This window comes from Myxocyprinus asiaticus, chromosome 8, assembly GCF_019703515.2.
Source record: "Myxocyprinus asiaticus isolate MX2 ecotype Aquarium Trade chromosome 8, UBuf_Myxa_2, whole genome shotgun sequence".
NCBI lineage: Eukaryota > Metazoa > Chordata > Actinopteri > Cypriniformes > Catostomidae > Myxocyprinus > Myxocyprinus asiaticus.
In genome coordinates this window covers 24,500,102-24,521,156 of record NC_059351.1, presented here as the reverse complement: position 1 = coordinate 24,521,156, position 21,055 = coordinate 24,500,102, and the positions used below count along the sequence as shown (strand labels likewise).

The 21,055-nt window shown below is 37.8% G+C and overlaps 1 protein-coding gene across 1 annotated transcript; it reads right to left on the bottom strand.

Annotated features, from left to right (window-relative positions):
- Positions 1–953: 953 nt before the first annotated feature.
- LOC127444914 (SLIT and NTRK-like protein 6) lies at positions 954–20,587 on the bottom strand. Its single transcript, XM_051704573.1, has 2 exons — positions 20,158–20,587; positions 954–5,763 (listed from the first exon to the last, which is right to left on the bottom strand). Exon 2 carries the CDS (start codon positions 5,745–5,747, stop codon positions 3,270–3,272), a length of 2,478 nt encoding a protein of 825 aa, XP_051560533.1. The 5' UTR covers positions 5,748–5,763; positions 20,158–20,587; the 3' UTR covers positions 954–3,269.
- Positions 20,588–21,055: the final 468 nt, after the last annotated feature.

The window sequence follows — 21,055 nt, the reverse complement described above, 5'->3', positions numbered from 1 at the left end:
TAATAACAAGTTTTGCACTTAGTTAACTGCTTTAATTAACTAATTAATTTAATTGAGTTGTATTTTGAGCAGCTTTGGAAGCAACATTGTACGCCACTAAAACCATAGTCTGTACTTCGGCACTTTTGAAATGCACAAGCCGCCACTGATGTACAACATAACCACACACATTTTGTACAGAAAAAAAAAAAAAATACTTTGCTTTGTTTGTCACATTGCTGAAATATTCACATTACAATAATTTACATACTTCAGCCTACCTGTCAAAAGTTATTGGCCACCCTCTTGCAACCATCCATTTTGTCTCAATATTCTTAGCCTTTCCTGCCCAGGTGACTTCCTGGTGCTCAAGGGAGCGCCTAAATGAATAGTTGATGTAGATAATTCTAGCTAGTGGTTAATGGAACCTACTGGAGAGCAACTTAAGCAAGGAGATGAGGGAGGGCAGAGCGGTTGTAAAGAACCTTCACTTCTGTTGTGAGGAGCTATTGAACGTTGTGTTTCTTATGTGCTCTAGAAGGTTCTTTTGAAAAACAAGGCTCTGACAGATTTGTGGTCGGCAGTGGCAAGCTGTCAAGTTCACAAACTCAGGGCTGACTTGAGTGATTAAGTCCTTGAAGCGTTTGGATATGATTTAGATCTACTACCTCATAGCTTTTACTGACTGAATAATCTTGAAGCTGTTTTTGAAATTTCAGGTTCTCTCAAATTAAGTTGCTTTTTTAAAAAAGTGTCTTTAAGGATAGACTTAGTTCACAAACCAAAAATACAAGTTGTAAATGATAAATCAGTGATTCTCATCTGGTTCTGCTTCAGGATGCAGATTTTACTGTGGGCTTTTAGTATAGATCAACACATTACCAAATGTAACCTGTACAGGATGCATCGTTAGCCATCTTCTTTTACTTAGGCTAGCATCTTCCAAGTGGCAGATGAGTGAGTTTGTGCCAGAACACCATTTGTTTGGATGCTCGAACTTTGACATGAACAACAAAATATGTGGGTATTTTCTCCTTCTTAAAAGTTAATAGGCCTATTTATTTTGCTGTCCTAGCCATGCATGATTAATGTTTTTTTTTTTTTTTTTTTTTTTTTCTGCTGTCTGCAAGAACAGATCCACCAGTTGAGAACTACTGTAATAGATTAAATATTCATGACATGGTTGTACCAGATTTCAGTTCACTGAATATACTATTAACAGTGTACCCATTAATATTAGTAGATATTGATTTTCTTCTTTCCCTATTGTTGTCAATGATGTTGTTTTTTATTTTTTATTTTTTTTATTTAAGACACTTATTCACCTGTACACTGCACTATTTTGGTCAATTAACAGGCCATACTATTGCAATACACTCAAATTATTTTGTTTATTTACAGCTTAATTGGTACCACATTAAAGGCACACAAACATATAAATGTTAAATTATGCACAAATATACAGAATAAATAAGTTTCATCTACATCGATACAAAATAAAGCTATGGTGCTCTTCCATACAGTAAAACAACTCAAGGCATAACACAATAATGTGTTTGCAAATGTTCTCTATACATCTAATATATATATATATATATATATATATATATCTCCAGCCGGATAATGAAGATAAAACACCCTTCATAGTCATCATGCTGAATGAAAATAGTTAGATATGATTTGTGTATTTAGAAGGAACTTTAAACAACATTATTATACAAACCAGAAGTTACACTACTTGGGTATCCTAGAGAAAAATGGCATATATGGTGTGGCCCCACAGTGTGTGATTGTCATCAACAAGCTTTAAATGGTATTTTAAGTAGTGCAATTCTTTTATATTTTCTCCAAGGATGCCCAACATAGTTTTTGACCATATCAGAAGTGGTGGAGCTAATGAGCAAGAAGGTTTGTATGATATAATTTGTGAACTAACTCTCCAGGCATATTGAGAATTCCAGGTGAGGGGCAAATTTTAGCCACAGTAAAAGGGTCCACCGCATGTCTAACCTCAAGGTCGAAACATTAGATGTTTTATTTATATGAAATATTTAGCATTCTTAACATCTAGATACCACTAACATTTTAACATTTAATGAACAGAAACGAGCCTGATTTCATGAAAAAAATTAAAAGAAAATAAAAAAAGTGACTGTGGTGACATTTTTGCAAAATCATGTGGCTCCTTACACGTATTGCAACAATTTTGAAGTGAAATGTCCACTGTGTAGTGCTAAAAGCAAATTAAATTCTCTCCCAAACAGATGCTCTATCGAGTTTCAAATCATCAAAACTGACCTCCCCACCCAAAACCTTATACCTAAACCTAACCAATAGTGTCATAAAGAGTAAATTTGAGATGAGAAATGCAATTGCTTCGTTATTTAGCAATCACATTATTTTGTGGCGCTTACGTGACATTTCCGACTCGTGAGTCAACTTGCGTGCTCTTCAGGACTCATTACCAGGTCTTTAGCATCGTAAATGCAATGCTCAGTTAGTTGAGCTTCAGAGCAAATTGGTATGTATGTAATGGTATTGGTAATGTAATGCAAACATACCACCTTTCAAGTCACTCGAAAAGTAAGTATTTATAAACTGATAATGTGCCATTTTACTTGTGATTTGTGTGGAAGGGAATTAAAGTCATTGTTGTTGTAGCACTTCTGGTGTTCATTTTACCTGGAAACTGCCTTGATCCAAACAACGAGCCACATAAAACTAAAATGTAGGTATAGTTATGTGTTTCTATGAGACTAGGTAGACCAAAACTGTGCTGGGCATATTTAAATCAAAACATAACAAATCAGGGAATGTTTTAACTAGCAATAAATGTTTCTGTCTGACAGAAAAAAAATAATACCTTTAGTATTTTCCATTGCTACAGGTTAGCAGGGCTTTACAGATCTGTCACATAAATAATAAAGACACAAATAGAAATGTGTGATTCTGTAATAGTCATTATTTCCATGTACGAAAAATAAAGAGAATACATTAACTACATTGTATTACAACTGTTCTGGTATTATGAACATGATAAAACCAAACTGCTGCCAAATATCTGTATTTGTTAACAACTGTGATGTCCCATTGAATGGTAACTTTAAAAGTCCAAGAAACAACTGGAATTAGATATTGTGTCCACCTTAAATTATTGTATTATAAGAGTTGCCTCTGCTCTGACGATGCCATATTATTTGTCTTTCAGGCAAAATCAGAACTCATTATGAACTGTTAAGGCACTTAGAGTATTGTGTCAAATCAAAGTATATTGTTACAATGTACTTATCTCAGTTGAAAGTCGTTCGATGCTCTAAAACCTCTAAGTAGTCTGGTTCGGCATGTAAGTTGGCCTTGAGTTCAAAGTACTCATTCTTAGTCTGTTCCATCATGAGTTTTCGTGGCCTTGTGTAAACGAGAGTCTCCATTAGTTTTAACTCCTTTTGATAGTTTGGGACTTGCATGTCCGCAGTTGGCTGAAGCTGTGAGATGTTTTTCCTGAGATATTCGGTGAAGCTGAGCTGTTGAAGATCCCGTTCCCTTTCTAAGATATTCTTGTACAAGGAGCTTGCGTCTCCCAAACTCCCAAACTCAGCAGGGCAGTCAGCAACAGCCCTGAACTTCACTTTGTTTCCTGTGAGGAGGGATTCGTTTTCCTTGTCAAGGATGATGTGGCAAATATGCTTCGGTTTCTCTGTATCGTACTCTTCTAGCTCATATTCTTTGTGCTGAGAGCAGTAACTAGGGTTCCTGCAGACCTGAACGATGGGGCTACAGGACTGTTCATCATACATGCCAGTTCCTTGCCTCTCTGTTACGTGGTGGGTGGTCTTCTGGCTGTACATGCTGTAATGAAGTTGTACAGAACTGCTCTCATGAGGTTGTTCCTCAGCCTGCTTCTTCTTGGCTTTTTTTCGCCGACGGTGTAACACAAACACAACAATCCCAGCAGAACAGAAGATAACAGTTAGCAAGAGAATGAGAAGGCAGAGTATGAGCACCGAAAGTGGCACAGCATCTGTCAAAGATCGAAAGAAACTGCTGGTACCACCATCTGGTGCATCTGTGAAAGGGAGACCATTCTCGGTTCCTTCAGGCAAGGTAACCAAACCGGGGCAGAGAACATCATGCTTCAGGATTCTTACCTCAGCACTTAACAGCTTTCTAGGAGTGTGGCATAAGATGGTCCCCACCACAGTGTCTTTACTAAGATTGTCAACCCACTGTTTGAGGCTCACCATGTCACAGCTACAGTCCCAAGGATTGTCCTCAAGATAGATTTGCTCTAAGTAGCTGAGCTGGTCCAACACATTGCTCACTGGTAGGTGCATAAAAACATTTTTGCGTAGGTTCAACTTTATCAAGGGTACATTCCGAAATATTTGGGCCGGGAGAGTGTTGAGTAGATTGTTATTGAGGTACAGAAGCTTCAAATTTGTTAAAGGGTTGAATGATCCCGCTTCAATCTCTTCGATGATGTTATTCTCCAAATACAAGTATTCCAGGTTGTGAAGGCCAAGAAACATAGTCACAGAGATTTTCTCAATCTGGTTTCCATTGAGGTACAGCTTTCTCAGATTGCTCAAACTCAGAAAGGTCTCACTGTCGATGTAGTCTATTTGGTTGTTTGCCAAATTTAGCAATTCCAAACTGTCGTATGTCACAAAGTCGTATTTCAAAAGCCTTTGTATCATATTCCCTGTTAGAACAAGCTTTGTTGGGCTTTGTTCCAGGATTCCCAGATCAGATATCCTGTGAATGCCTCGGTCCTCACAGTGCATTAAAACACCCTCACTTGGGTGACTGTGACAAGAGCACATTGATACGCAAAATGTCCCGAGGCCATTTGCAGGTGTGGGGAGCTTTGCATCATCTTTGGCATTGGGCATCTGAACAACTTTGGTGGACGGAGTGACAACCATGTCTAGGGACTTAGAGGGCTCTTCAAGGTTAATATCAGCATGGGAGGGGCAAAGTACATCCCTTTTCACCTTGGACAAAGTGGTGCCCCTAAGATGATGGGGGCTGCTGCAAACCACCTCACCAATGGATGACTGTGCTCGCATGTTCTCAATCCAAACCTTCAAATGTAGTATTTCACAATCACACACCCAGTCATTGTCCTCCAGTAGAAGCTCCATAATCCGACCAATGTGCTCCAGGAAACCTACATAGGGTAGTGTTTGTAGCTTGTTCCCACGCAGATCCAAATGTGTCAGAGGCACGAAGCGGAAAATGTTGCTCGGAAGGAACTCGATGGAGTTGTCGTTGAGGATCAGTACTTTAAGACGCACAAGCTTGCTGAAGGCCCCAGGTTCCACGACCCGGATGAAGTTTGTGTCGGCCTGAAGGTATTCCAAATTGACCAAGCCATTAAATGTGTCCTCCTTCAACATCACCAAGAAATTGCTGTTGATGTGAAGCTTTCTTAGGGATCCCAAAGCACTGAACACCCCAGGTTCTAGTTCCTGAATGCTGTTGGCACCTAGATGTAAGGTGACAGCATTCTTTAAAGCATCCATATCCTCTGCAAGTAATTCCACTAAATCATTTTTATATAGATTTAGATGGAAAGGTATATCTGGTGTTACTTGCACATCTGAGATTTTGCTTATGTTTCTCTCCTCACAGTTTATGTACAAGAGTCCATCTTTTTCTTCACAGGTGCACAAAGATTTGCAAGCTTCATCATGCAATTCTGTGGACTCAGTATCTCCAAAACTAGCACCAGCAAAGAAGCAGAAAATAAAAACGATCCTGACCAGCATTTTTTCTTGTGAGTATCTGAAAAGACAACAGAGAGAGAACGAAAGGTAATTACTTTAAAAAGGACAGGACTTTAAAAGTAACTCTCATCAAAACACTCAATTTTGGGAATTATTGTAAAAGAGCACAGTGCTGAATCTAAAGATAACAAAGACTTAAAGATCTGTAGAAAAAAAATCTAAAACACTGAGCTCATTCTTTTATTAATTAAGATGTTATCTTTTCAAATATTATCTAAACCTGCCAACCTATTTTGCACAAGCATCCAATAATATTTGGTATACTTTAATCTGTGACTAAATACAGATTTTCGCAAGTTACTGCTATTAAAAGCGGGTTGCTTTTAAAAACCGCTATTAAAAACCTGTTTATTGTTGCGTACAAGCAGTGAGTGGTATACAAGAACACTTTGTGATTAACACTGCAATAGTTCTAAATGAAAGAGTGTTACATATAATTTGATTGCATTATTGATGATGATGGTGATTTTATCACATTAAATACTTATGAAATAATGAGGTCTCTGCAATTACTGGGATAATTACATTGAAATCAACACACAAAATCCTCTGATCTCTGTCAAACATACTTTATGCCTAATAATTTATAGATAAAGCAATCGAACAGATGTTTTCACCTCAGAGGCAAAGGACTGGATGCATACATACATTTTACACTGACAGTGAAATAGGGGAAACATTGAATGATGCGAAATGACATGACTCAATAAGCAAAGCCCGCAGTAGATCAACTGTGAGACTTGTCTTTGCATAATTAGACGTGCTTTCCTTGCCTATACTGTACCTCGAACATCTGGATGTGTGTGCCTTAAGATGCCCTATACGCCACTCATTATGCAAACATCAACCTCCACGTCAAGAAATATCCTTCAAACTTAATCTGTATTTGAATAAAATAATAGTTTATTGTGCATTTGCAATGCATGTTTTGATGAAAAATGTCCCCGCAGAAAGGAAAAATATCTCAATTATTTCTCTTAGACAGCAATGTATAAATATAGAGCTTCTGTTTAAGTCGACATTGTACAGTTCCATCTAAATTAACTGAAACACAAAACACCCTTGAGTCTCAGAGAAACTGTGAAGACTGAAATACTTCCCAATTGTATTGACATGAAATCAAACATCGAGACGTCCAGCGAGGCACATGACACCTCCAGGCTGTGCACACTGACAGCTAAGAGAAAACAAAGTGTGCAAAGACAACGTCGATGCTTTTCATTGTCTCTCTTGGGATGCAGGTATAACAGCAGAGGAGGAGGGGAATGGGGGATAATAAAATTAGATTAAAAGAATACAAAAACAGCAGAGAAAATGAGTGCTTCATGTCATGCTAGATGACAGAAAAAAAGGGGGAAAAAACGCTCTCTATTTTTAGAAAACAGTGTGGGACTGATAGTGAGCAGAGAATTTGTGGTCCATTAGGAGCCAGTGAAGCCTACATATCGTGCTCTCATGCATTTAAGCAGGGTCTTATATCTATCTACTTAACTATCTACATTATAGTCTCAGCCTCAGACAGCACACCCACAAACCGTGCTTTAAATGTCTGATCCATATTGCACACAAAACTAAAAAAAAAAAAAAACTTTTTCGAGCTAATTAAGTGCTAATCTAATTGGCTGGTTTGATGCAACTTCCGAGAATTAAAGCACATAGGCTTTTAATATCAGTCTGCCAGGAAACAAAGTCTTCTTTACAAGGTAGCAGGTTGATACAATGAGCCCTTTTAAGGATGATGTCAAATCTTTTATAGATATTCCAAGTTTCGCTTGAGGCACTTAACTAGATATCAGCAAGCAAAACATCTGAGTCAATGACGTGACACTCATTTATGTTATTCAAAAATACAGTATAAATGCAATTCTCACAAAACAATTACTTGAGTACACCTCTACTATGATGAACATGTTTTCAATTCCAAGTTCAAAGCAATACAAAAACTAAAAAAATGTGTAAGTGGTGTAACCATCCGTGACAGCAAAATAAATAAATAATAAAAATCTAATTGTAAAGTTTGATGGAACATTAGGAAGGAAGTCCCAAGAGCTGGATCTAGGTGCAGATAAATAGAGTTTTATTAAATAAAGCACAACGTAACAGTTTAAACACAGGAACAAAGGAAACATCCACAATGGGCACTGGTCATGCACAAGAGGTCAAAACACATAACAGCTGACAAAGACTTAGCAAACAACAGGGCATTAAATACACAATGGATAATGAGTAATGAAAGACAGGTGAAAACAATCGAGGACAGCTGGCAGTGATAAGGGCAGGGAATTATGGGAAGTGTAGTCCATGAGAAACAGATGACAGATTCAAAACACAAGGCAAACAACAGAGAATCATAACACTAATTAAAAGCTGAAACTCTTAAAAAAAGAATTGTTGGCATAAATCATTTAGAATTATATTTTATTATTAAGAGAGAGAGAGAGAGAGAGAGAGAGAGAGAGAGAGGAGTCCTTTAGACCCTAATGACTGAATGTGAAATTTTTCCAAAAAATATCAGATATTTTGACATTATTATGACATTTTGTCTTGGTCAAATTAAGTAACCTAAAGATTTGCCAGATGGGTTGGTTTAAGTATTTCTGTAACTGCTGATCTCCTAGGGTTCACACACAACAGTCTCTAGAATTTACTCCGAATGGTGCCAAAAACAAAACACATCCAGTGAGTGGCAGTTCAGTGGATGGAAATGCCTTGTTGATGAGAGAGGTCAACAGAGAATGGCCAGACTGGTTTGAACTGACAAAGTCTATGGTAACTCAGATAACCACTCTGTACAATTGTGGTGAGAAGAATAGCATCTCAAAATGCTATTCTGAGATGCGGGTTGGCGCTGATTTGGCAGCACGAGGGGGACCTACACAATATTAGGCAGGTGGTTTTAATGTTGTCGCCGATCGGTGTGTGTGTGTGTATATATATATATGTGACTAAAAAAATCATTATATTTTTAAAATAAAAATGACCGTATAAATATATATTTGAAAACTTAATGAAATTAATGTTTTAAGGTGTATTTAAATACCTTTTACTTGATTCTTATAACACTTGACATTTCATTATTTCATTTTTTTTTATTATTTTTGGAAGAAAATTGAATGAAATAGAAAATTCTTTGGTAGAATCCTGTTTTTTTTATTATTATTTATTTATTTATATATATATATATATATATATATATATATATATATATATATATATATATGATACCAACATAAACACTAATATTAAATTTGTATGAAATGTTTTAATGTTTTTCAAACTAGATTTTTAAAGATTTTTCATTATTATCATCTGCGCAAACTTATTCTTTAACAACCCATATTTTGCTTTTCTTTTTGTTTTCTTAGTTATGCCTGTGAAATAGTCTGTACTTATTCTTTGCACTGTACTTCGTCTCTCTACACATTTTCTATTATTTTCCAGTGTGTTTTTTGCAGAATGCTAAGGGATGACACTCTCAGTCACCATTTTTGTGAATTCATGTGTTCCATGGATGAAAGAAAGTGAGTAAATGCCAACAGAATTTAAATTTTGGGTGAACTATCACTTTAAGCTGCAATACATTCTAGATCAAAGGTTAAGCTATGCAAAGCTGTATATACAAAAAAGTGAAAATATAAATAACTCAACCTTTTAATCTTCTTCACTCAGGTCTCCCTTGATGCTATGCCCACTCTCGCTCAGTAGCCCAAAGATTAAACTATCTCAAAAGGAAGAAAACTCACAAATGAATTTTCTTTCTCAGTTGTCTCACCTAGACAGCAATGAGATTAATGGAGAGTTTTGGTCAAGTACCTCGCTCCTCTAGAGTTTCAGAAGAGATCTTAACAATATATTCAACCTAGTTTCAATGACCATTACTGTAACAAAATTTTTGCAAACTGACTTTTACATTTACATTTTACATTTACATTTATTCATTTGGCAGATGCTTTTATCCAAAGCAACTTACGAAAGAGAAAAACATAAGTGAATCATCTTAAGGAGACAGTGGTATGAAAAGTGCCGTATTACAAAGTATCACTAGCATCATAATAGTATTCAAAACAGAATAAAGTGCAACAGGAATTTTTTTTTTTTTTTTTTTAATGACTGGTTAAGTGCTCATGGAAAAGATGTTTTTAGTCATTTTTTGAAGACAGAGAGTGAGTCAGCTTCACAGATGGAGTTGGGAAGGTCGTTCCACCAACGTGGTACGATGAAGCTGAAAGTCCGGGAAAGTGTTTTGGTGCCTCTTTGTGTTGGTACAACAAGGCGACGTTCCTTAGCCGACTGCAGGCTTCTAGTGGGCGCGTAGCTCTGTATAAATGATTTTAGGTATGCTGGAGCAGAACCAGTGACTGTTCTGTATGCCAGCATCAGAGCCTTGAATTTGATACGTGCATCAACCGGCAGCCAGTGGAGAGAGACAAGGAGTGGTGTAACATGTGCTCTCTTTGGTTCATTGAAGACCAGACATGCTGCTGCATTCTGGATCATTTGCAGGGGTCTAACTGCACATGCAGGGAGGCCTGCAATGAGAGCGTTACAGTAGTCCAGTCTACTTATGACAAGTGACTGGACAAGCAGTTGTGTGGAATGTTCAGAGAGGAAGAGTCTTATCTTCCTGATATTGTCGAGTGTAAATCTACATGATCTTGCGGACTTTGAGATGTGGTCTGTGAAATTTAGTTTGTTATCGATGGTTACCCCTAGATTTCTGACCGTTTTGGAAGGTGTTACTGTAGTTGCACCCAGCTGCACGGTGATGTTGTGTTCAACAGCAGGGTTGGCTGGAAAGACAAGGAGTTCAGTCTTGGCTGGGTTGAGTTGCAGGTGGTGCTCCTTCATCCAAGCCGAGATGTCCGCCAGGCAGGCAGAATTTTACGTGCCGAATTCTGTTTCACTGCAGTCTCCTGGTGAAATGAACACTATAGGCACTACAACAACTGCACGTTATATTGACTTTCACACAAATCATGACTACAATGGCTGATTATGACTTTATAACTACTTATTTTTCACACTATTACTCAGACACTGCTAAGTTAAGATATCAATGCTATTTACTATAATGCATCATTTGAAAAAGGACGCATGTATTCAAGTCCTACCTACATTTACACAATCATTCCAATGTGATCAGCTAGCGCGGTAGTTCACCTGATAGAGTGTTAGACTGAGAACTCGGTTCGAGACATGTCAAACATGCAAGCTGACACGTGAGATGAAAGTATCATAGATGTGACAAGAAATTATGTGTTTGCTTCAGAAAGCTTGCTTTTCCTGTCGCATTTAGTTTTTGGACACTGCCATTTAGGTTTAGTTTGTTTTATTTACCTCTCATTTGCTTTTAGATCACTATTGGTTAGGTTTAGGTTAAAGTTTTAGGTTAGGGAGGTACGTTTTAATCATTAATCCTCCATGTAATATTCGCCTTAAAAACCTTGTCTGATTATGACACCATTTCACTCGCTTTTGGCGCCTCCCACTGGACATTTCACTGGGAAACTGCAGCAAAAAATTTCATTTTGCAGAAATGTTGCTGCGGTCACGTAATGTTCTTGAGCTCAGGATGGACATCTTAAACTGATTCACCAGGACACCAAATTCTGCAATCAAACTAGATTTCTGGAAATCAAGAGGTCCTGGAATAATTTGGTGAGAAATTGATGAGATTTTTGATTGTCAACTTGTCAACGTGTTTTAGCTAAATCTAAGCACAGTTTGTGTCATTGATCTCTATTTGCACTCCATCTCCTTTGCATTCGAAAAGAACACATTTTGTTCCTCTTGGCTTATGCAGGGGACAAATTATAAAGCATCCTGGATGCCAAGATTGAAGACGCCCATTATTGAACTGACCCTTGCCTTGGGAGAAAACCATAAAATGTCCGTCCATCACACAACATACTGCACCACCTCATGGGACTCCATGTACACATACATATGCAAAGTTGCCAATTCCACTGGCCATTATGCAAGCTAGACCAGAAAGCAAAGGCTCCCAAAAGAGGAATCTATCATTACACCATCAGTGAACATTTACTGACTTGCCACATTATTATAGGTGCAGCGCAACATTCAAATAAATTAAAGCAAAGAAAAATAATCCTTGGCGGACTTTAGGCTATTTTGTATGACTACAGTGGACTTGTTTGTGGCTGAGAGCATCTCACATATCTGTAACAGAGGAATTATCTTGTGTGCTTCTTGCTTCCACAATCTTATCTTGGCATCACAATTCATCGCCTCTTGTTTTGAGGCAATACCTTTTTTCATATTTTTTATTTTTTTTTTGTTTTGTTTTGTTTTTTGTTTTTTGTAAGGCCCAATATGTGCTGTTTACACTGCAATACTGCATTCCAATTGCTAGCGAACATCTCTCCACCCAGTTGCCAAGGAGAAAGAATCTGGACAGAACTGCAAGACAGTGTTTGCAAACTGTACATTGCATTGGGATAGTTCACCCAAATATGGAAATTCTGTTATCATTTACTCACCCTCATGATGCTCCAATCTCATATTACTTTCTTTCTGCTGTGGAACACAAATGGAGGTGTTAGGGAGAATGTTACACCCAGTCTTCATTCACTTTCATTGCATCCTGTCAATCCCTTTTTTTTTCAGCCTGATCTCATGAAAAAAAAAAAAAAAATTGTGACTGTGGCAACATTTTTGCAAAATTATATTACGTTTCTTAACACAAAAAAATGTCCAGAGTGACATTAAAAGCGTGTTAAATGATCTCCCAAACAGATAAGGTTTTTAAGGTTAAGTCAACAAAACCGACCTCTCTGCCCTAAACCTTAACCTAAACGAGAGTGTCATAAAAGCAAATGTGAGATGAAAAACACATCCACGTCTTTTTGTGGTGCTTCTATGACACTTTCAGCTCACTTGTTGATGAGCGTACTCTTTAGGACTCGTACCCCTGTCCTTTGCATCACAAGTGCAACGCTTCAGTCTCAGTTGAGATAATTGCACTAGAACAAGCTTGTAGTTGGTAATGTAATGCAAACGTTGAAATGTATCGCCTTACAAGTGTTTAGATGTCAAAATATAGCATTGTATGAGGAACAGGGTGAAAAGTAAGTATTTATGAACAGATAATATGTTTTTACTCATGATTTGTGTTAAAGTAAATAAAAGTAATTGTTGTTGTAGCTCTAGTGTTCAATTCACCAAGAAACTGCCACAATACATACAAAAATCTGGGTTAGAATGACATAAGGGTAAATAAATGACGATTAGTTTGAATAAACCTAGTAATTAATTTAGTAACTCATTTGCATCTTAGTAGAAACTCATGATGCTCATAACAGCTTTCAAAGTACAATGCTAACTTAAAAAAAAAAAAAAAGAAATTCTATTTGATCCAGTCCCCAACAAACTATTGTTTGTAGACAACAGGCATTGTCTTGGTTGAGTGGGTTATGAGAATGGCCACTCTTTCTGACACCCTTCTAAGTGTTGGTCATTCATTATTTATGCTATCACTAATGAAATACCACCAATGTCGGCCAATGGAGCATTGCAATCAATGCCTGTGGTCCTGTCACATACAAGACAATCAACTGCTAAAAAAACAACCATAAATCATCCCATCATTTGCATAATCCACTTATGATATGCTATTTAAAGGACAGGCCCACCTTTAATTGCTCCAGTCTTTCACAAGTATTGTTTAATCTTTCATGCATTATGCAGAATTGGTGTCAACCCAATTTAGTCCTTGAGCCTTGAACATGACAAATGTCACTTTTTTTTAAAGAGTATACGGTAAGGGTTGCAACATCATTCCAGGTACAATAATTTAGATGTAATACGCTTCCATTACACAAGTATTTTGAAAATCAGGACATGCAGCCCTTGGGCAGTTTAACATCCACACCCAAGGGTTATTTTTATTTCTGATGTTCTTTGTTTTTAACAGGTAACTGTTTCCTTCAAATCTAAACAAAGCCAACATTTGATCCTGGGGTCACAGACTCAATGCACCAAATAGCATGGCTCTCTTCCAAAACATAGTGAGCAGCCTTGCAGTGTACTGCTTACGTAGGTGGCTGCATTTTCAACACAAATAAACCCTCATATGTGACCGATTTGGAATGCTCTACTATGAAAGTAAAAATATGCTTCATACAAAGAGTGTGCAAAAATCATTGTGCCAAATACACAATTAATTTCAACTGTGTTATCCAAAGCAAGTTTGGCATTATCATGTTGCTGCTTGTGTGTTAAAGCCATATCTGAATTAACGTAATTATGAGATTCCGACTTATAAAAACTGTTCACGTCTTTGCAAAACTCAAAATTATTTTATTTCTGACCGATTCAGAATGCTCTACTATGAAAGCAACTCCATGATTCATACAAATGGTGCTTGTTATGCAAAGCACATGAGAGACTTGACTCACAATTGATTTCAGTTGCATTATCAATTGCAAGTTTAGCATTATCAACAGCGAGTTTAACGTTTTGCTATGCTACCGTAACAACGTCATACTCAAGCATAAAAATACAGTACACCAAAATATTGGGTAAAATTGTCAATTTTTATTAACATAACATGTTTCAGTATTTAATGAATTATAAATATATTCATAATCAACATGTCTCTTGCTTTGTCCACCATCTTGGATGGATTTTATTTTTTTATTCCATCTTAATATTTTCAGATTGCATTTTCTGCTAAAAATACATGTGATGCTGCCTCACAATTTTGACAAAACAATGCAACTTGTGCCACGTCCACATAATGCTTATATTTACTTTTGCTACGTTAATGCCTCTCATTTCCTCCATCAAAAATACACTTTGGAAAACGATGATGTGAGGAAACAGAAATCTGCAACAAGGCTGAAAATTGAGTAAAGGTATTAGTGTGGATGTGCCTTAATAGGAATCATGATTATGCTGCCTACATTTTGGCACTGCCTTCTCTCGCTTTTTCCATCATCTTGGATGGATTGCTTTTATGAAGCTTGTCGCAATGCAAGAACACGTGCGATGCTACCTTAAAATTTGGCAAAAAAGATGCAAATCGTTTGAAACGTATATATAATGGAACAACGTTTACCTCCACCGAAAATGTAGACTTTCGAAAATGTTTTCTAGTAACGCATGCTGTAGAAAAAACTATGATGTTAGGGCTATTCATCTGAAAAATTTATTAGTGAGGATGTGGGAAGGTTTGAGAAGGAATCACAACTATGCTGCCAACATTTTGGAACTGCCTTTGCATCAGGAGCATCCCTTAAAATTCTGCCAACATTGGCCACTCACAATGTTTTGGAACACAGCCAGTGTATCATTGCTGGACATAACACATCAGCACTGTCCTCTGTTATGATACGAATGATTTTTTATTTTTTTTATTTTTTTTTTTTATTTTTTTTTTTTTATGTATGTATTTGTTATCGATTCCATGGTAAATTGGATTTCAGTGCCATGTGCTTCATTCCAAATGTTTTGCTAAACATATGTGCCACAATTATTTCACAGGAATTAGCTGTTCTACCTGATAAAAAACAAATATGTTCATAGAGACAAACATCTGCATGTAACAGATGCATCTTTCCCCGCAAATCAACCTCACAACAGGAAGTTGTTCTCACTTTTTTTTTTTTAAATATAATTTCCATTAGATTTTTCCCCTTCACTGTGGTTTATTCTAATACAGCACAACTAATGTCATTTTTCTGTGGTGTTTGCCAAGACAAACATCACTATTACTATTGCACTGACTTAGGGTTTAGACTTGAAAGTATTAAACTTGTGGTGCACAACTCAAACTGTACGTTTTGCTACAGACATGAGTCAATTGTCTTTTTCAGAAAGAGTGTTCTCTTACTTTCCAAAATGACTGCACCTAGGATTTTCGCTTGGCACATGATAAAACAGGCAGAAAAATCCCAAAGATCTGCATTAAATGAGGAACCTGAGTCATATCTAGGGAACCAGAATATCAGCTCAGACTTTGGGTGGGCTCTTCTGACTTGGGCCAATTAGTAAGGTTCTAGTAACCACCTAAAACACCCTGGCAACCACATAGCAACACGCTGAAATGCATTTTCTTCAGAAAATGTAAAAATCAAGTTTTTCTTTGTTGCCTACCCAACTCGTGTCTGTTTAATACAGTGTTAGCTTTCATGTGTTCAATCAAAACATACAGGTGCATCTCAATAAATTAGAATGTTGTGGAAAAGTTCATTTATTTCAGTAATTCAACTCAAATTGTGAAACTCGTGTATTAAATAAATTCAATGCACACAGACTGAAGTAGTTTAAGTCTTTGGTTCTTTTAATTGTGATGATTTTGGCTCACATTTAACAAAAAACCCACCAATTCACTATCAAAAAATTAGAATATGGTGGCATGCCAATCAGCTAATCAACTCAAAACACCTGCAAAGGCTTCCTGAGCCTTCAAAATGGTCTCTCAGTTTGGTTCACTAGGCTACACAATCATGGGGAAGACTGCTGATCTGACAGTTGTCCAGAAGACAATCATTGACACCCTTCACAAGGAGGGTAAGCCACAAACATGCATTGCCAAAGAAGCTGGCTGTTCACAGAGTGCTGTATCCAAGCATGTTAACAGAAAGTTGAGTGGAAGGAAAAAGTGTGGAAGAAAAAGATGCACAACCAACCGAGAGAACCGCAGCCTTATGAGGATGGTCAAGCAAAATCGATTCAAGAATTTGGGTGAACTTCACAAGGAATGGACTGAGGCTGGGGTCAAGGCATCAAGAGCCACCACACACAGACGTGTCAAGGAATTTGGCTACAGTTGTTGTATTCCTCTTGTTAAGCCACTCCTGAACCACAGACAATGTCAGAGAAGTCTTACCTGGGCTAAGGAGAAGAAGAACTGGACTGTTGCCCAGTGGTCCAAAGTCCTCTTTTCAGATGAGAGCAAGTTTTGTATTTCATTTGGAAACCAAGGTCCTAGAGTCTGGAGGAAGGTGGAGAAGTTCATAGCCCAAGTTGCTTGAAGTCCAGTGTTAAGTTTCCACAGTCTGTGATGATTTGGGGTGCAATGTCATCTGCTGGTGTTGGTCCATTGTGTTTTTTGAAAACCAAAGTCACTGCACCCGTTTACCAAGACATTTTGGAGCACTTCATGTTTCCTTCTGCTGACCAGCTTTTTAAAGATGCTGATTTCATTTTCCAGCAGGATTTGGCACCTGCCCACACTGCCAAAAGCACCAAAAGTTGGTTAAATGACCATGGTGTTGGTGTGCTTGACTGGCCAGCAAACTCACCAGACCTGAACCCCATAGAGAATCTATGGGGTATTGTCAAGAGGAAAATGAGAAACAAGAGACCAAAAAATGCAGATGAGCTGAAGGCCACTGTCAAAGAAACCTGGGCTTCCATACCACCTCGGCAGTGCCACAAACTGATCACCTCCATGCCACGCCAAATTGAGGCAGTAATTAAAGCAAAAGGAGCCCCTACCAAGTATTGAGTACATATACAGTAAATGAACATACTTTCCAGAAGGCCAACAATTCACTAAAAATGTTTTTTTTATTGGTCTTATGATATATTCTAATTTTTTGAGCTTGAATTTATGCTGACCGTACTAGTCAATGGTGTAAGTCAGAGCAGTTGTTTGTGTGCTTTGGTGGCCGCAACAGGGGTGTTTCGCTGTCCAAGCAGAAACTGTCTCATTGGATTGTGGATGCAATCTCGAGTTCTTACGAGGCACATAGTTTGCCTTCACCTCTGGGTATTCGAGCCCATTCTATGACGAGCATGGCATCCTAATGGACCTTGGCTAGAGGTGCGTCCTTGTATGACATTTGTATGGTGGCAGGATGGTCCTCTCCGCAACTTTTGTTAGATTTTATAATCTGGTTGAGAATTTGTCTCCTGCTTCCCAAGTTCTCTCTGTTGGATCAGGAGTAAGTTTGTGAGATTTCTATTTGTTTAGCTTGCTTGTGCAGAACAGTTGGCAGATACTGTTCACATGGCGTGATGGTATCTTATCCCAATTGCGTCATTACGCAACATTGATGTTTACTTGAAATGGAACGTCTCGGTTACGAACATGACATTGGTTCCCTGAAAGGGAACGAGACATAGTATAGCTGGTCATACTCTCTAGTTGATGCATAGGCTCATGCCTGTTGCAGAAAATCTGGTAAAATTGCGCCAAAGCAGCCGCCTATATTTGTATTTTAAATGTTATTTATTTATTTACTTAATTTTATTTGATGTACCTTTACCCTGCAATTCATTCACCCACCGCTTATGTATATAGCCTATAGACAGAGATGTGATGCCATGTATTCAATGATATGCTTTGAATATGAAAACATGAGGCAGTGAAAATGCATGTTAGATCCAGTGTACACAAGACCTCTCTCTCCATCAGAAGATATCCATATATCAGAGTTCTGTCTGATATCCAAAACCAGTCAACATCAACAGCTTGTTATGTTAACTTACTCTCCTACCAGCCCAAGAATCAGCAGGGGGAATATAGAAGAAGGCAGCAGACAAAATGATGGTAAAAATGAGCAGAGTTTATTGAATAATCTTGAGAGTTCAGTCTATAGGCATGCACGAGTACTTCAAAACAACACGCGAGACATTAAAAACTACAATGGCGGACTACAGGACTGCGTTTGTGCTGCTCAAGATTTTGAGTCTCCAGCAAAGTAATTGTAGTAATAAAGCAACCTTATCATCCGTCCAGACAAAATTTCTCGACGCTTTCACCATCTTCATTGTTTGTATTCAACGCTTTGTGGAAGAATGCTTATGTGCGCAGGCACGTAGTGTTTCTTTGACATTGCAACTACTGGCCTGGCATGCATAATACAGCGTTTTTAGTTGTTTTCGTGGATCCGTGTGAATGGGGATTGTTTTGACAATGTTGTCGTCTGTACGCGAAACTTTTCAAAAACGCAAAGGAAGAACTTTTCCGTTTTTAGTACATCGTTGTCGTGTAAACGTACCCTTATATTTTTGACATTTTCACACACTCTGATGTATCACAAAATAGGCATGCACTTTTCAGAAATGTGACTTTTCCAATATAATTACATTATTTGTTTCTGTTTGGGTCAATTAAACAGTAGAAAAATGCAACTGCCATGTTTTGGAGCGTATTTCAGTGTGTAGATCTTTTATTTTTTTTATTTATTTTTTTTACCTGGGGAAAACCCCAAACTTACTGTAACATTTTTGAAAGAGGACATTTGAAGCATGTTGTGAAGTTGCAATTTATCAACGATTAGGAAAAGTCATAAATGATCAACACTTGCTTGTAAGCTTTTTGAGATATTAAAAGGGCCAGAACATAAGAGTGCATTTAACAGCTTTGAGAGCAATAAGAGAATGTTTGTCTTTAGGAACTAACTGTGTTTGCATGTCCCACATAATAAGCAGCAATGTATTTTGACTATTTTAAACCTTCTTATGTGTATTTTAAAACAGAGCACCATTATACTGTAGGCAATGCTTTAATGTAGACTGTTCACAGATAGGGGCATATCAATCTCTTGTGCTGAGTCTGTGCTGTGCAGACTGTCTCTCTCGAGACATTTCGCTGTCTCTGTGTGTGTAGGTATGTCTGCTTGAGCAAGTGTGTGTGTGTGTGTGTGTGTCTATGCCTTTGTGTGAATGTGACTTTGAAGGCGAGCATCTGAAACACAGACAGCAACAGAACATCAATGCTTTCTGCAATGGAGATGCCTGAGTTTCACTTACAGGGAATGAATTTGCAGGGAATGAATAAGTAAAATCAACCATATAAGACAGGGATCACAAAAGACGGTTAGCACATACTACTGTACTTCAAATGTAGCAAAAGGTGTGTTAGAAACTTCACGTACACCCTGTAACTGTTCAGATGAGAAACAAGTGCATCTTAAACCTGACTGTATATTTAAGGCATTGTGACAGCATTCATACTGTAGCTATGTGTTCATAACTTCATCTCTACACTGTAAATAGTAAATATGGGCATTTGTTACCTAAATTAACCATTTGCACTTTAATTGATCCTTGACAATTACTTTTTGGGGGGTAACCTTACAGATTCAGGTTCATGTAGATATATTAAATCCTATTTTTTGACTCATGTTGCCACATGAAGCACATCGTTAGGTTACTGAGAATTGTTTTTACAGTGCAACTATTCACTTGATCATTAAATGTTCATTTTAGACCTATTTTAAGACCATGCATATGATGAAAAAAAAAAAAGAGCATTTTAAGACCATTTTATATGGCTCATGATATAAAATGTATTGACTGCTGTATTGGCATTAGAAAGACAGGGTACAGTCATAATGCACGCATGCCACATTAATGCATTAATGCTGAGCATAAAGTGCATGCAATAATGATGTTGTCATTGTCAGGCTAGTCTTACCCAAAATTACGAGGCGCAGACGTCCGTAGGTAAAGTCCACTTGGCCAAGTTATTTGTGCTTTGTGAATCAAAGAAAACCGCCCAGTTTCGCCACACAAATAGGACGCCTGGACCTCCTGCACTTGTCAAAAGGCGTCCTTGGCATGGAAGAGGCCAGCGCGCACAAAGAGCGCATGGAAAAAGTCCAGGTCCAACTTGCCCTCAGCTGTCCATCGCGCGATCATTTATGCATTTGTCCAGAGGGGGCTTTTTGTTGGAGGTTTTGCGCCCTCATCTTTGGGGACCTGAGGTTTCAGGTTTTTTTTTTTTTTTTTTTTTTAATTTAAAGATAGTCCAGCGATTGAGAATAAAGGTCCGCGATTAACATTCAGCAGCGTTTCGCTGCCTGCTTCCTCTCCCTGTGAGTGCGCTGACCCCGCGGTGAGGAGACTTCTCCAGCTTCTCGATCAGTCTAAGTAACCTCCGGGAAATGAGCGCGTGTGTTTTGGAGCTGCGCTTCATAGAGCTCCTCCCTCCTTACAGTCAAAGGGGCTATCTTGACTACTGACGGAGTGGGAGAGAGAGAGAGGCCTGAATGCATACTTGAGCACCATGGTTTCATAGATTTGTTCTTTTTTAACCTTGTCCCAGACATAACTTTAAACGTTTAAAACTATGACAAAATAAACAAAGAGAAATAAACACAAACCACTGCAAATTAATTCTATTAATTCTTCAAAATGTACGATTGTTGACTTGTTAACCATGTGCATAAAAGTCAGTGAAGTTTTCCCAAGAGCTATTACAAAAATATGATGATATTGTGGTTTTAGTTTGGAGGACAGAATTCACAAAAACGATCCCAAATCAAGACAATTTTTAATTGTGTTTGGAACATACAAAATAAACACTTGAATGA

Coding starts and splice junctions, on each gene's coding strand:
- LOC127444914 (XM_051704573.1), bottom strand. CDS start 5,747: ATGCTGGTCAGGATCGTTTTTATTTTCTGCTTCTTTGCTGGTGCTAGT.